The 16428-nt window shown below is 44.5% G+C and overlaps 1 protein-coding gene across 3 annotated transcripts in view; it reads right to left on the bottom strand.

Moving 5' to 3' along the window:
- The window catches only part of TJP2 (tight junction protein 2), a 217085-nt gene that overhangs the window by 131430 nt on the left and 69227 nt on the right, over positions 1 to 16428 (bottom strand). Inside the window, exon 1 of one of the 3 annotated variants that reach the window (XM_088476612.1) lies at positions 10632 to 10991. The exons of 1 other annotated variant lie outside the window; for it this stretch is intronic. In XM_088476612.1, the coding sequence (XP_088332738.1) occupies positions 10632 to 10745 (114 nt within the window). In that variant the 5' untranslated portion in view covers positions 10746 to 10991. Of the gene's footprint in view, positions 1 to 10631; positions 10992 to 16428 lie in introns of those variants that run through there. One more of the 3 variants, XM_088476613.1, reaches the window with a different exon arrangement.

Below are 16428 nucleotides of genomic sequence, written 5' to 3'. Positions count from 1 at the left end.
CCTGGGGGCACTGCATAAAGGGGCCAGCCTGGGGGCACTGCATAAAGGGGCCAGCCTGGGGGCACTGCATAAAGGGGCCAGCCTGGGGGCACTGCATAAAGGGGCCAGCCTGGGGGCACTGCATAAAGGGGCCAGCCTGGGGGCACTGCATAAAGGGGCCAGCCTGGGGGCACTGCATAAAGGGGCCAGCCTGGGGGCACTGCATAAAGGGGCCAGCCTGGGGGCACTGCATAAAGGGGCCAGCCTGGGGGCACTGCATAAAGGGGCCAGCCTGGGGGCACTGCATAAAGGGGCCAGCCTGGGGGCACTGCATAAAGGGGCCAGCCTGGGGGCACTGCATAAAGGGGCCAGCCTGGGGGCACTGCATAAAGGGGCCAGCCTGGGGGCACTGCATAAAGGGGCCAGCCTGGGGGCACTGCATAAAGGGGCCAGCCTGGGGGCACTGCATAAAGGGGCCAGCCTGGGGGCACTGCATAAAGGGGCCAGCCTGGGGGCACTGCATAAAGGGGCCAGCCTGGGGGCACTGCATAAAGGGGCCAGCCTGGGGGCACTGCATAAAGGGGCCAGCCTGGGGGCACTGCATAAAGGGGCCAGCCTGGGGGCACTGCATAAAGGGGCCAGCCTGGGGGCACTGCATAAAGGGGCCAGCCTGGGGGCACTGCATAAAGGGGCCAGCCTGGGGGCACTGCATAAAGGGGCCAGCCTGGGGGCACTGCATAAAGGGGCCAGCCTGGGGGCACTGCATAAAGGGGCCAGCCTGGGGGCACTGCATAAAGGGACCAGCCTGGGGGCACTGCATAAAGGGACCAGCCTGGGGGCACTGCATAAAGGGACCAGCCTGGGGGCACTGCATAAAGGGACCAGCCTGGGGGCACTGCATAAAGGGACCAGCCTGGGGGCACTGCATAAAGGGACCAGCCTGGGGGCACTGCATAAAGGGACCAGCCTGGGGGCACTGCATAAAGGGACCAGCCTGGGGGCACTGCATAAAGGGACCAGCCTGGGGGCACTGCATAAAGGGACCAGCCTGGGGGCACTGCATAAAGGGACCAGCCTGGGGGCACTGCATAAAGGGACCAGCCGGGGGGCACTGCATAAAGGGACCAGCCTGGGGGCACTATTTAAGCCTGGGGGCACTACATAAGGGACCAGTCTGCAGCACTATATAGGGGCACTACTTCAGCCAGGGGGCACTGCATAAGGGCAAAGCTAAACTACAGGGGCAATGCATAAAGGGGAAAACTACAGGGGGCACTGTATAAAGGGTACAAATACAGGGGGCACTGCATAATGGGCACTTTTGACTGAGCGACAGTGGGGGAGCAGCCTGAGACATGTCGGGCTGGATTGGTCTGGGAGATACTCCTTTTCCCGGCGGCGCGCATAATTGTGAAGGCCCCCACCTGGCTACTTTTGGATGCCAGCCGGCTGGAAAAAAATTCTGGGGAGAACACTGAAAGGTAAACATGGAGAATAAACCATGAGGTGTTTCTGTATATTGCCTATTTTGTGTGTTGGTGTCTACTCTATAACATTGAGAATGTTAGCTGTGGTTTATTTTCCTGCCCTATGGGATTGATGGGGGAAAAGTCTTAGCTTGATGCATGGCAAATTTAGCACCTCTCTTATCTGGTTCACCCTCCCTATATCTTTGTAATGTGTGTGATTTACTGCATTGGTTCAGCTTACTCAGATAAAGACCACAAGCAAAAAGAATGTGGAATAATACCAGCCATAGTGTTGTGCCTGTAGTCATAGCATAATAAAAATTTAAAAAAAAAAAAAAAAAAAGGAGGTTTTTTGGTTTTTTTTTTTAAACCATTTGGTTTAAACCGAGGTGGTTTAAACCAGCCAACCCTGCTTTGTAGGATCCTTAAAGCTACACCATCCAAAATAATTTGGCTCATAGATTTCCTAACTTGTCTAAGGAGAAACAGTGATAGATTCACTGTATCTTTCTCATCAAAACACTGGTTAACAGTTCATTTTTTTTTTTTTTTCATTTAAAGATGTGTTGGGACTCAACTGTATAATAAACACATAATAAACCTATTTATGTCTATAGGCGCCTCCTGCTAAGTTCAGACCTGCAGTTATTTCCACATGGTATGGAGCAAACGAAAAACACAAATCAATAACCAGAAGCAACAGAAAACAAATGAAGACACTAATCACATTGTCTATTTGCTGATTAGCATACAGCCTCACTAGAAAAACAAAGCAGACACCTAGCATTGAATGTGTACGCAGTATCTATCCACCAAGCCAGTGCACAGGCAGAAACAATAGAGCTTTTGTTGTCATCCAAACACTGCTTCCCTTGACCAGTGTACAATTCATTCCTGACATGCTTTCAGTCCAATTAATGCAGAAAACTTGAGGGGAAGAAATTTATGTTTCTAAACTACTGATAAATAAATGTTTCTGCTGACAAATTAACATTTGTTTGATCTCTCCCTGGAGGGTAGAAACACCACTAACAGTCACTTAAGACATAAAAAATCTGCATCTCATGTTAGGTATGTATTCAAGAAATGCTTACCATTCATTTCCCTCCATTTACCTTGCTGGCAGTACCTGAGCAGTTCCGTTGGCATTTTATGCAAATTAGAGAGCAGACATGTTGCATTAAATGCAAATGAGACAGAAGAATCTCATTCTATGGCATCTTGTGCAACATATTCAAAGAACAATCACTGTACGGCTGCGCCACATAAAAGGGCCTGACTTAGAATCCACCTCTATACAAGAGCAGTGCCTTTTGTCAATTTAGTCTGGCATTAAGATTTGGGTACCATGCTAAGGATAAAATACTGCTCATAGAAGCATCAGTTGCCGCTCATCAGTTTCAAAAGGCTCATAAGGCCAACTTAAAGTCCATCATTGTATAGTAAGAAATCTGAATAGTTTCCAACTTTCCCAGGAGTGAAAAATAGGATCATATGACACTGAGAAATCACAAAAAAAAATAAGCTTCATATAGAGATCTACACCAAGGATGGGGAACCTCAGGCCCGGGGGCCTTGTAAGGCCCTCGGAATTATTTGGTCCGGCCCACAGAGCCTTTTTCTGCTAGCCTCATCTGGCTAGCAGGGTGCCAGAATCTATGCAGCAGTGCTGCCTGGAGCATCCTTAGGACACTTGAGATGGTCACACCACTGCCCTTACAGCTCCCCAGAGCATCCTCAGGATGTTCCGGGCATTGCTGTAATCACCGGCGATTGTGGCCCTGTCCCTTATGTGATGTCACATGGAGGGGGCGTGGCCTGGACTGGGCCCGCAAATAATGTTATATATATCAAAATGGACAAGGCATAAAAAAGGTTCCCCACCCCTGGTCTACACGGTAAACATTACAGTTCATGACAGTACCATCAGAAAAAACACTAGCAGAAATGGCTCTCATGAAAGAAAGCCTTTCATAAATTTATATTAATTTATATTTAATGTCAGTCACTGACACTATAACGTAGCAATTCGCATACATCTACACTGCAGTTGCACACATCGCTTTGTGAATAAGACGCATTCGAAAATAAAAAGTCACACAAAAAGACGTGCGGCACTACAGAATTGCACGGCACTCACGCGTTACGTTTAATGTGACTTGTAGCGCACTGAGTTAAGATGTCTGTTGACACATCTGTAAACATTCCTCGACAAATGCATCAAAATTCGTCCAGTGGTTCTCAAGGTTAGCCCGAACAAACAGATGTAGACAGATAAGGGTTCTGTCTTTTGGACAGAAAAGACCAAAGTAGAGTTGTTTGGCCTGACTTGGAGGTGTAGTGGAGCCAAAGTACCTGGATAACAATCATTAGCGGGCATATTCAATTGGGGATGAGAATAGTAAACATCCTGCACCTGCTAGGTTTTTTGTTATTTTGAGCGCATCCAGAGCAAGTCCGATTTTTCCTAAAATCGTTATTTTAGGAAAAATCAGCGGTACTTGCTCTGGGACCCTGACGGAATGCCTCCTCAGGACTAATTAAGCAATTGGAAGATTACAATCAGCTTAATTAGGCCTTATTTACTTTGAAGAGGTGTCTTCTGCATCCAGCGTCAGGAGCCGGGTCAGTGTTTGTGAATGTTTGTGTTTGTGTGTGACCTACAGTGTGTGTGCCCACCAAGTGTAAGTGTATGCCCCCCGTAACGGGCGCTGGAAGAAATACATCTCCCAGCAGCCCTTGTGCCTCTCTGCAGCCTCTGAAGCCTCCCAGCAGGCTCCGGTACTCCCAGCAGCCCCCACCCCCCAGTAACAAGACGGAGGGGAGGCCACCAGGAGCTGCAGTGACCACTGGAGACCCCGGGGCAGGTGTCAATGACGCGACCACGTGGCCACGCCCCCTGCTCGGTCCCCAATATTTCATCAACTGCCCACCGCGTCACACCCCCCGCCGTACAAGGCTGGCTGCCCCCTCCCAGAAGGAGGGAGATAAATGTCGGCAAGTATGACTTCGGGTTCACCATGACCATCGTCGCAGACACAGATCTGCAGATGTGAAATACAGACCCTGTGCATATGAAGGTCACCAAACATCGGTGATGTACGTAAAACATCGGGTTTGCTTACAACTCTGAATCAAGCCCTATGGTCTTTATACCAAAAGTATTCTAGTGAAAAATGAGGCCATTTGAGAAGGTTGGCCAAAATTTGATCATGCAAGAAGATAATGTTCTTAAATACACTAATAAATCAACAACTAAATGGAATAAAAAGAATCAAAGTTTTGTAATGACTATGTCAATGTCCAGGCCACAAACACAGTGAGATGATGAGGCTGGACCTTAAGGCCAGGTACACACTACAACGAAGGGCAATTGGTGCAATAGTTGGGACGATATTTCCTTTGTCCCGGACCATCCGTGACTGCCCGTACACACTGTGAAATTAATGAACGACAGAACTATATTTCCATTTATAGATCTACAAACAAGAGCAGTATTACGACATTGCAATCGTGCTGTCGTTTGTATGTCTAGTGATGTGCCTAGACTGAACGTTCACTCAGGTTGACCAGCATGTACAGGCGATGAAAGATGGCAAAAACGACCAGAGGGCACGCGCATCACTGGTGGATTTTGTCATTTACATGCCCAATTTGCGGGTGACTGCACGATAATGATGTCGTTATCGTGCAATCGCCTGTCAAAATCGCCTAGTAAATACCCGCCTTAAGAGAGTTGTGAATAAATAACTGCTCTCAAAAAGCAAATAACTGAAGTGGTGTCATAAGGAAGATGGTGTACAATGCATCTAAAATACTATAAAATAGACTGATAAATAAAAAAATTATCTAGATATTTCTAATAAAATTAGACTATAAAATTATTATATTCTGAAATACACAAAAAAAAAAAGAATCAGTTAAAATAGGTTGTACTGCCTTTTTCACACGACTATATACTTTGCTCCTTACAATGCACATGTCATTCCTTAATGGACGATTATGTGTGTGCGAGTGATATTTGTGTATAGTGCAGATTGTATAACACTAAAAGAAAGGCTTGTGTTTCATCAAGATTCCAGAAGCATTCCACATATGCTATTCATTTGTATTATATGCATTTTTGCGTAATAGTGAAAATATTATAGAAATCAAATTTTTTTTTACAAAATAAACGCTGCAGTTAACTTAGGGGTACAATAAAATGGGTGTAAGTATATTTTTGTGACTATGTCACACCCATTTTCAGTGTCTAACTTAATTGCACATATTTATTTACACCTACCATTCCCACTTTTCTTATTCTGAAATATTACTGACATTCACACAACTGAATATCCCAAAGTATATTTTATACTACGCCCAACATTGTCAACCCACATCTGAGATGACTGACTTTTCAGACTTGTGAATCACTAAATTATAAACATGTTCTAATTTCCTCAATACTGTTTTGTCAATGACAAAGCCCTGCCATAAAAAAATCATAGAATTTGGACTGCAGAGATCAATGGTATTTCTTTTATAGGGAACATATAAAGAAAAAATACTGTATATTGCAGCTGTAAATCTTGTGGCTAAATCATTCATATATATCAGCACTTTCAGCAACCCGCATGCTATTACATTTGGCCAAAAACGCCTCTGTTAACAGGCCTTAGAAATCTACATTTAAAAATGTGTTTCTAAAGCAAGATAAGCACATGCCATTATGCCAAATGAAACAGTACATATTTGCAATTTTAAGTGCATTAAGGTGTGTTACAGGGCAGTTTTTCTGAATGTTACTTATTCCATTAATTGAATCCAATGCGTCAAAGTAGTTGAATATTGACATTAACAGGAGGAAAAAAAAAAAACACTTTTACCAATGCTTGTGTGACACAGCACTGAGAACCACCAGAAGAAATGTAGTCCTAACACTGCTACCCACTGGTTCAAGAGCACCTACTTTGTTGCAAAGAACATTTACAAGGCATTATTCATGTGTGGGTCCCAGGATTAAAAAATGGCCTTACATTGCTCCATTTGTGTGACCAAAATAATCAGCCAGCACCGAAAGCCTTGACAATAAAATAAATGAGTTTCCTATTTTTGCCTTTTTCAAATTTTTAAATTACAAAAAAAAAAAACTTAGAAAATATATCAAAAGCCAAACACATACAATATTACCGACTCCCCCCTAAAACTGTAAGAAAATTCAGACATAAAAGGAGGTATTAATAGAAAATCATGAAGGTAGCATTTTTAAAAAAAAAAAAAAAAAGATGACTTCTAGCACCATGGGTCACACTTTAAAATTGAAGGAAGGCTAAAAAGGTATTATACGGTAAAACATTTACAGGAAAGGCCATCGTACCGATGTTCAGGGCACGATTTGCTTTCACCCTGGACATCGTATGATTGCCGGTACATATTCAGGTGTGTAACCACCCTAATACTGCTAAGACCCAAGGCAGGCTTGGGACTACCCCTCTTGTTTCCACCTGGCTGCACAATTTAATTTGAACAATTACTTGTTCCGTCCTTCCTGAATATTTATGGCGCTGCATGCAATATTGTGTGATTGGCCATGCTGCACAGCCAATCACGCAATATCGCATGCGAACCCGGGAGCGCGCGAATCTGGCATACGCACTGCCCGATTTGTCGTTCCGATTTGGCCAAATTGGGCCCATATCGTGCAAGTGTGTAGCCAGCCTTAGACTATAATGGGGCAGATTAGGGTAGGGTATCAATATTTATTTAAAATACAAATATTTAATATTAACATTGTGTGAATAATTATTTTTTAAAGGTTCTTTATAGAGTGTACACATGGGTCCTGATTCAGAGGAGCACGCAGTGTTGACGCCACAGACAGCTGGTCAATGTTGTAAGTCTGTGTATGCATCCTGATTGTTACCACACCGTCTCTCACACAGAAGGCCATGTTCATATGGACTAACTGTACCTGCCATCAGGCTGGTGTAAAGGCCAATGGTGCATCTAAAGACACACAGAGACAGATTGCAAGACGCTGCAAGTGGACATCTCAGTATGAAGAAAATTAGCTGCGGCATTAGACGCACACGCGGCTGCTGCAAAAGACTCTGCGGCGTCTACAGCAGACTCAGAATGGCACAGATTCAGCAGCAATTTACAGAGACTATTTGACTATTCACCTCAGTCCCTGTCCCAGAGGAGCTTAGAACCTATATACACCACTACATGTATACACAAACAGGGTTAACCTTTTGTCCGAATCCAAATAATGTTTTTGGATTGTAGGAGGAAACCAGAGTACCCGCAGGAAACCCAATTAAATCCAAGAGCTTAGTGCTGTGAGGCAGTAATGCCAACCATAACACCAACCGTGCTACCCACCGATTATGGAGTAAAGATATGTAATTCCCCCAGAATCAAGCCACCAAGAGGAGGCAGCTGCTTTTGCCATCCCTGCTCACCAATAGGCTCTTTGGAAGAGGTGTCCTAGAAGCATTTTTAGATTCTCCGAGAGGCTAGAACAGCCTATCAGAAGACACCAGCAATTTCTTTGTCTTCTATGGCTCTCTCAGCTGTCAGAGAATCTAAGAAGATCAGCAGACCCTGTCCCAAACCTGTGGAATACCGCAACTGCGCATGTTAAGTATTGAATATCGATATTATTTGCATTAAAAAAAAATGTATTCATTATCAATCCACATATGCCGATAACGTATGGATATGGGACCTCTGACTGGACATCCCTAGGGTAGATGGGTCATTAGCCGACGACTCTGTCCTCATCCAAACCAGATTATGGGTAGGGGCAGCAGGGCCAAAACTAGGATTTTTGTAACCCGAGTCAAGGCCATAATTGATGCCCCGCCCCCCCAAAAAAATAGAACATAGGAGGTCGAAAAGGGTGTGTGGTTTTGTGACACAGTAATGCCCCTTATAACACAGTATGCCACAGTAAGGCCCCATATACATTTACGCCACAGTAAGGCCCCATATACATTTACGCCACAGTAAGGCCCCATATACATTTACGCCACAGTAAGGCCACATATACATTTACGCCACAGTAAGGCCCCTTACACATTATGTCACAGTAAGGCTCCTTACACATTATGTCACAGTAAGGCCTGTTTTACATTAAGCTACAGTAAGGCCCCGTCTCCCTTCTCTTACCTGCCAGGGCCGTGCAGTGGGTGAGCTCGGGGTGGCGCAGAATGGGTCTGCCACACGCTGGGGAACTGTCAGTACTGCCGTCATTGTAATGTGGCACCGCTCGCGAACCAATTGGAGCTAACGGACCGGAAGCCTTTGCTGATTGGCTTGCGACCGGCACATTAGACTGATGGTGTCTTCGTGCCTCTCAAGGCCAGGATGCAGCTCCAAATCAACAAGAGCAGCAACCTACCCTCCCAGCAGCAAATAATTCAATAATGCATGAAACAAACATATTGCTACTGTTAATACTATGTGCAAAACGTCAGGCCTGGCCAACCTGTGGCTCTCCAGTTATTGTGAAATTACAAGTCCCAGCATACCCTCCCACCAATCAGCTTGTAAAGTATGCTGGGACATGTAGTTTCACAGCACCTGGAGCCACAGGTTGGCCAGGCCTGGACCAGGTGGACTATGTATCTATACAGATTGGACCCACACAATTGCGTTAAGATACAGGTCCACTTTAATGTCAGACATGAAAACAACAGTTGTCATAGTGACCTATCGACCACAAATTTAGAGTATGTTTAAAGTAGGACAATTGTCATTTTGGTTTGTGCAAATAAAAGAGACAGGGTCTGATTCAAAGGAGCACACAGACACATCCACATCTTTGTGCTAATGCCACAACCAATTCTGAGCTTATTGAGACGCCAATTTACAGCGGTGCTAATCTGTATCAGTGCGACTTTATATGCACCATCAAAGATTGCACCAGCCTTGTGACAGGTGCAATTTCTCTGTCTGAACAAGGCGTCCTATGTCAGTACTACTGTGTCTTTATATGTAGTCGCTGTCAGCAACACACCCACGTCTGTCTAAACACCTCCATCGCGTTCCAGGAACGCCCACTGAAATCCTCTGCTCTTGCGTCCAAATTCATTCGGCGTCTCTCTGCGGTAACCATTGGGACGCATGCACTGTGCGACTCAGTCACATGCACAGACTTACAATATCGGCCAACTGTGTGCGGTATTGACACTGCGTCCACCTCTCTATCAGGCCCATAGAGTGCAATAAATAAATATCTCAGTCTCAAAACCTCTACCTATTAAAACAATGTCTCTGACACAAAAAAAAAGCAAACAAAACTATTTTGTGTGCTTTCATGAAAAAAAAGTCAATAGCACTGAAGCGATGTGGAACGATATGTAGTTTCCGGGCAAATCGGAACGACATATCATTCGCATCGCTCAGTGAGTACAGCCGATATGTGAGCTCATGCGGACGCTTGCAACTTCGTCCGGTCAGCCGTGCTGCACGTCAAAGCGGATGATATTGCAAACGGCCCCATTGCAGGTTATGAAGGACGGAGCGAGATATAATTCCGTCATTCATTACCTCATTCTAATGTGTACCCATGAGCCGATAGGTCGGCCTGCCAGGGCGACATATTGCTTATTGTGTACCAATCTTAAAAGTAACAAGGAGCATCCCTCCAGGATTATATGTAACATATAATCAAATACACTTATATGAACCATTGGGTGCCCATATACTCAGTTTGGCAGCAATGCTTCTTTATAATATAAACAGCAAGTACATGACCTGACAATGCTATACATTAAATAAAATATAGAAAGATAAAATTGACTTAATGTATCACCACCCTTTAATCCTGTCACTAAGGAAGCAATGTATCCTTGTGGTATCACAATACCTGCAGTGAAGTATTGGATCAGCACTCACACAACAGAGACAAGTGCATTATACATGAGGGTACAGACTGCACTGCAGTGTTCTCATCTAGTAATTGATCCCTGGAAATATGACTTGCTTTAGTACATCTAAAAACCGGTAATCCAGGCAAAACGATTTTACGTGTAATCTAAAATGACACTAAAGTTTAAGGCACTTCTAGACAAGTTGTATCACCCATCCCCCCACCTTCCATAAATTCCCAGCCTATGCTGGAAACCTCCTCAATGTTTGTGCACATGATCATCTAATGGCTTTCATTCCACCTGCAGACATGACATGGCTCACCTCTGCCGTGTATAAGATGGAGGTTTGCTGCTGAGTACTTACGCCGAACCATGATAGATCCTTGCTGTGGCTTTGGGATGAATGGTGAAATAACCTGTCTCCTCTCATGGGCATTATTACAGTTTGGGATGTGTTGATTGCAAGTACTGTAAATTGCCCCCTGTATTCCGCTGATTTCTATTGCATCTGCGTATTTAAAATCCGGGCAGAGACGCAGGCTGGTGTGTCACTTTTGTTTGGCTGCACTGCTGCGGGAATAACTACAACCTGCTCTCCTCCCTGTTCCCATGCACATGCACTGTGGAGGAGGAGGACTACTGAATAATAATACTGATCCCTCCTCAGTTGTTAGCCAAGTGTAAACTCCCCAGGGGCAAGCTTCCAGCGGGCCACTACCATCACAGGGGCGAGGGGTGTCTTGTATTCCTTTTAAACCAAGGACGGTGAGTGCCAACATGTAACGCAGCTTTTGCTAACGCTCAAGTGATAAACAATATAAGTAAGTAAGCTGTAACCTCTAACATGTGCATTCATCATACTAGAGAGAACTTATTGTCAATGTATTGGGAAAGTTGACATCCAGAGTTAGTGGTTTAGCCCTACTCAAAAGCTTGGAAGTTTCAAAGCAAACACACAGAGGGAGGGGATGTTACACCAATGCAGGGAGAGGGGATTCACCGGGCAGGACCCATTTAGCATGATAACTTTTTCTGCATGTTATTCAACTTGCAGCCTGACTGAGAGAGATTGTACATATGACTCTTGAAGTATCCAGAAATGGTCACAAGTCGTGACAAAACAAACTTTCTATGTGTTATTATTATTGCAATGGTGATTAAAATTGGCATTTCAAGGTGTTAAAAGCACAGGTGCTTTTGGAAATTACTCCACTTATATTTTTTGCAAATAAATAAATATGCTGCCTAGCTGTGTAACGGTTAAAGGAATACCTTGCAGACACGGAATATGAAAGTAATGTTTGTTTATATACGAGAAGATGGGTATAACTGTGGGCCTGATTCAGAGCCGGACGCTCTGAACGAGAGCCCGCTCTGAATCAGGGCGTTTTTTTTTGGTGCGTCCTCCTGGACGCTCACATAGCTGTGGGTCACCACCCACAGCTTATGCGAGCGTCCATGATGATGGTCGCGATGGTCAAGACCATCGGGTTTGCGACGAGGCCCTGCGGTAGGGTCTCGCTGCCACAAGCCCTGGAGTGATTTTGGCTCTACCAGAGCCAAAATCACTCCCACTGACATCACTAGTGATGTCAGTGGGGCCGGACCCAGACGGTAGGCGTTCCCATGGTGGTTCCTTTGGTGCGAGACCCTGAGCGACGGCTTCCCCGTTGCTCGCCGGGTCTCGCGCATGCGCACGACGGAGCAGCCTTTGTCATGCGCATGCGCATTTGGGTACCATCGACCCGCTTGTGAGCGTCCTGTGCTCGCGAGCGGGTCTGAATGAGACCCTGAGTTCCCAAGTAGACAAGCGGTGTGATGTGGGGGGTGACCAGTGTGGTGCTAAGGCCTAACTTCAACCACTTTATAGTTGAGTTGGAACATGAAACTGTATAGTCTGCCTTTCCTTAACTGCTGGAATAGTTTAGATCAGTGGTTCTCAAACTCTGTCCTCAGGAACCCACACGGTACACGTTTTCCAGGTCACCCAGCAGGTGCACAGATGTATTCATTACTCGCTGACACATTTTGAAAGATCCACAAGTGGAGATAATTATCTCACTTGTAATTCTGTGAGGAGACCTGGAAAACATGCACTGTTTGGGGTCCTGAGGACCGAGTTTGAGAACCTGTAGTTTAGATCAGTGGTTCCCAAACATTCTTCAATCACAGCACTTTGAGTATCAGCATATTTTTCACGGCACCCGTTGGGCAAAAGTTTCTTATAGAGAAATTCACAAAAAACTATTATGTAAATTGTGCTTACATAGCATCCTTAGGTTCAGTTAAGTGGTGGTGAACAGGGTTCCGCTTCTGTTTGTCGCATTTGATGATTGGCTGCCACCAGCACTGGTTTTGACCATAAATAATTTGGACCTCCAACCTGTGGCACCCCTGCAAGTGCCCTGTGGCACCCCAGAGTGCCACAGTACCCAGTTTGAGAACCACTGGTTAAATTAATAAAAAAATAAGAAAAATCCAAAATTGTTCACTGATTATTAGAATATTTCCACATATTTCATCTCCCTAGCTGCTGCAGTAAATTAATAAATTAACAGCCATCTTAAGGTAGGTACACACTCTAAGATAATTGATGCCAATCCAATAAACGCTCCAATCGACGAAACAATTATCTGATCCGTGTTCACCCGTACACACTGAGCAAATTCTTGCTTGGTGTGTACTATCTTTTGATCTCTTCAACGGGTTAGGGAGGTTAGGAACAATATAGCGTTTGAAGCCCTTTATCGGCTAACCCTTCTGCTTTAACACTATCCAAATTCGAGCCGATCAGCCAATTATCAGCTGATCAGCCTGTTGCCTTTTTTTTATAAATAGTTGCAATGGCAATACTGGACCAGGGCAGTAATGCTGGCCATACACACTACAATTATCGGGACAATCCGTCCGATATCCGCGGATCACCCTGATAATTGTAGCATGTGTGCGGGCGACCGAGGGTTAAATATCACTCGGTTGGGCATGCCGGATTGTCCAGCATGCCCGTCCGATGCGATATTTAAGAGTTAAAATGTCGGCCGCATCGGGCAGTGTATGCCCAGCCGCGGCCGACAGACAGACATTTCCTGTGTTTCTTCCCATGGAAGGAACAGGGAAATGTCTTCTCCCCTGGGGGCGGAGTACAGATGTAGGGGCTAACACACTGTGAGATATCTCGCAGTGTATGCCGCGGGCTGGCAGGCTGCCAGATAAAATGTCTGTCTGTCTGACAGGCATTTTATCTGGACGTGTATGCCCAGCTTAAGGGCTAATTTACTGCTTTGCAGATGTGCATGCGTGCTCTGGGTTGTCTTATTTCTTTAAAAAAAATACAAATAAAGTTTAAAATAAAAAATATTTAAGTTGATAAAAAAAAAAGTATATATATTTTAAAAATAAATTTAAACTATTACTGCTATCCTAAGATAGCAGTAACAGAACAGGTAATGCCATGGTGCAGACATTACACTGACCTATGGAAGGTACTTTGGGTATGAATGTTGAATTCAGTGCCTGGCTGCCAACTCAGTTGCTGAGGGAGTAGTTGGGGTTTAATATGTGGGGCTTCAGATTATCCGGGAAGGAGCTTCGAGTGACAGCCTAAGGTAACCTAGGGGTCGGGGCCTCAAACATTCATGGGCAGAGCTTCAAATGGTCCAGGGGTGGCACTTCGACCGGCCTCGGAAGGCTTTCGTCGTTTTGTCAGTGGGGGCGATGATTCGGGCGGCTGGGGAGTAAATAAGCTGGTGGGCTGTTGGTGATGACAGGACATTTTTCCTGTCTACAATACAATGGATCCTGTGGGCCTATTTTCGCAGGGGGCCTGGAGCTGCAGCTCCACCCGCCCTATTGTTAATCTGCCCCCAACTTTTGGGTACAGTTATGCAGAGGCAATGTGATTTGTTTTTTTATTTAAGTCTGTTACGTAGAATTGGGGTTTAATATGTGGGGCTTCAGATTATCTGGGAAGGAGCTTCAAGTGACAGCCTAAGGTGACCTAGGGGTCAGAGCCTCAAACATTCATGGGCAGAGCTTCAAATGGTCCAGGGGTGGCACTTCGACCGGCCTCGGAAGGCTTTCGTCGTTCTGTCAGTGGGGGCGATGGTTAGGGTGGCCTCGGAAGGCTTTCTTCGTTCTGTCAGTGGGGGCGATGGTTCGGGCGGCTCGGGTGTAAATAAGCTGGTGGGCTGTTGGTGGCGACAGGACATTTTTCCTGTCTACAATGCAATGGATCCTGTGGGCCTATTTTCGCAGTGGGCCTGGAGCTGCAGCTCCACCCGCCCTATTGTTAATCTGCCCCCAACTTTTGGGTACAGTTATGCAGAGGCAATGTGATTTGTTTTTTTATTTAAGTCTGTTACGTAGAATTTATTTAACCCCCGCCTTTTTTTTTTTTTGCTGGTGACACCTACAGCTGATTTGTTCCTGATACATGGAGCCACTTTCACAGTTGTTTCCAGGACCACTTTAAATTCCCAATCTGATCCGGATTATGCCAGATATGTAATCGAGCACTAAAGACCCCCATACATCAGCAATCTGAAAACCACAATTTAATAATTTGAAGATTTATTGCCCGATTTTAGGATTTCCCAATCTAGCAATCTGCGCCCATACATTACAGATCTTTTCAGTGATTTGCAGACCATTTTCAGCAAACACAGATCTGCCAATCTTGAAAGGCCCATCATTTTACTAGTAACGGTCTGCAAATCTGCTGATCATGGCCATACACTAGCAATCCCCAATCGATCTCTGAAATCCAACATGTTGGACAATCTGATTTAACAATTACAATCACTTTTTGGTTGCAATCTGTGATCTGTGAAGCCCATACATTGCAGATTTTTTTTTATACAATTATGATTAGATTATGCTGGTCCAGTTACAAAAATGAAAACCGGTGAATATCCATACTTAAGGCCTGATTCAAAGAAGAACATTCATTAGATGATGAACGTACATCTCTGATGTTGAGGGTTTTGCGCCTGATTTCTCCTTCAGCATCTCTTTTTTTTTTTTTTTTTGTATGCAAATACCACCTTTATAGTCCACTATGGTGGCCATGTCTGCTTGCAATTTATCAAGCAATGAAAAACAATGCCTATCATTGCTTGTATAAGAAACATAATAGATTATGCTGGTCCAGTTACAAAAATGAAAACCGGTGAATATCCATACTTAAGGCCTGATTCAAAGAAGAACATTCATTAGATGATGAACGTACATCTCTGATGTTGAGGGTTTTGCGCCTGATTTCTCCTTCAGCATCTCTTTTTTTTTTTTTTTTGTATGCAAATACCACCTTTATAGTCCACTATGGTGGCCATGTCTGCTTGCAATTTATCAAGCAATGAAAAACAATGCCTATCATTGCTTGTATAAGAAACATAACACCATCTCTGTTATGTTCGTGAAAAGAGATACTGTATCCCAGTTATATTTGGTGATTCAACACATACATAGGCTGTGAGCATAAATAAGCCCTTTAGACATAGAAACATACAGTGCATCTGGAAAGTATTCACAGCGCTTCACTTGTACCACATTTTGTTATGTTACAGCCTTATTCCAAAATGGAATAAATTAATTTTTGTCCTCAAAATTCTACACACAATACCCCATAATGACAACTTGTAAAAAGTTTTTTTTTAGATTTTTGCAAATTTAATAAAAAAATAAAACTAGGAAATCACATTCACAGCCTTTGCCATGAAGCTCAAAATGGAGCTCAGGTGCAACCTGTTTCCACTGATCATCCTTGAGATGTTCCTACAGCTTATTTGTAGTCTACCTGTGGTAAATTCAGTTGTTTGGACATGATTTTAAAAGGCATACACCTGTATATATAAGGTCCCACACTTGACAGTGCATGTCAGAGCACAAACCAAGCATGACGTCCAAGGAATTGTCTGTAGACCTCTGAGACAGGATTGTCTCAAGACACAAACCTGGGGAAGGGTACAGAAAAATATCTGCTGCTTTGAATGTCCCAATGAGCACAGTGGCCTTCATCATCCGTAAATGGAAGAAGTTTGGAAACCACCAGGACTCTTCCTAGAGTTGGCCGGCCATCTAAACTGAGCGATCGTGGGAGAAGGGCCCTAGTCAGGGAGGTG

Source organism: Taudactylus pleione, unplaced genomic scaffold, assembly GCF_031769625.1.
Source record: "Taudactylus pleione unplaced genomic scaffold, aTauple2 ptg000190l, whole genome shotgun sequence".
Classification (NCBI taxonomy): Eukaryota; Metazoa; Chordata; class Amphibia; order Anura; family Myobatrachidae; genus Taudactylus; species Taudactylus pleione.
Note: the sequence above shows the minus strand (reverse complement) of the source record. Positions and strands in the feature narration are given on the sequence as shown.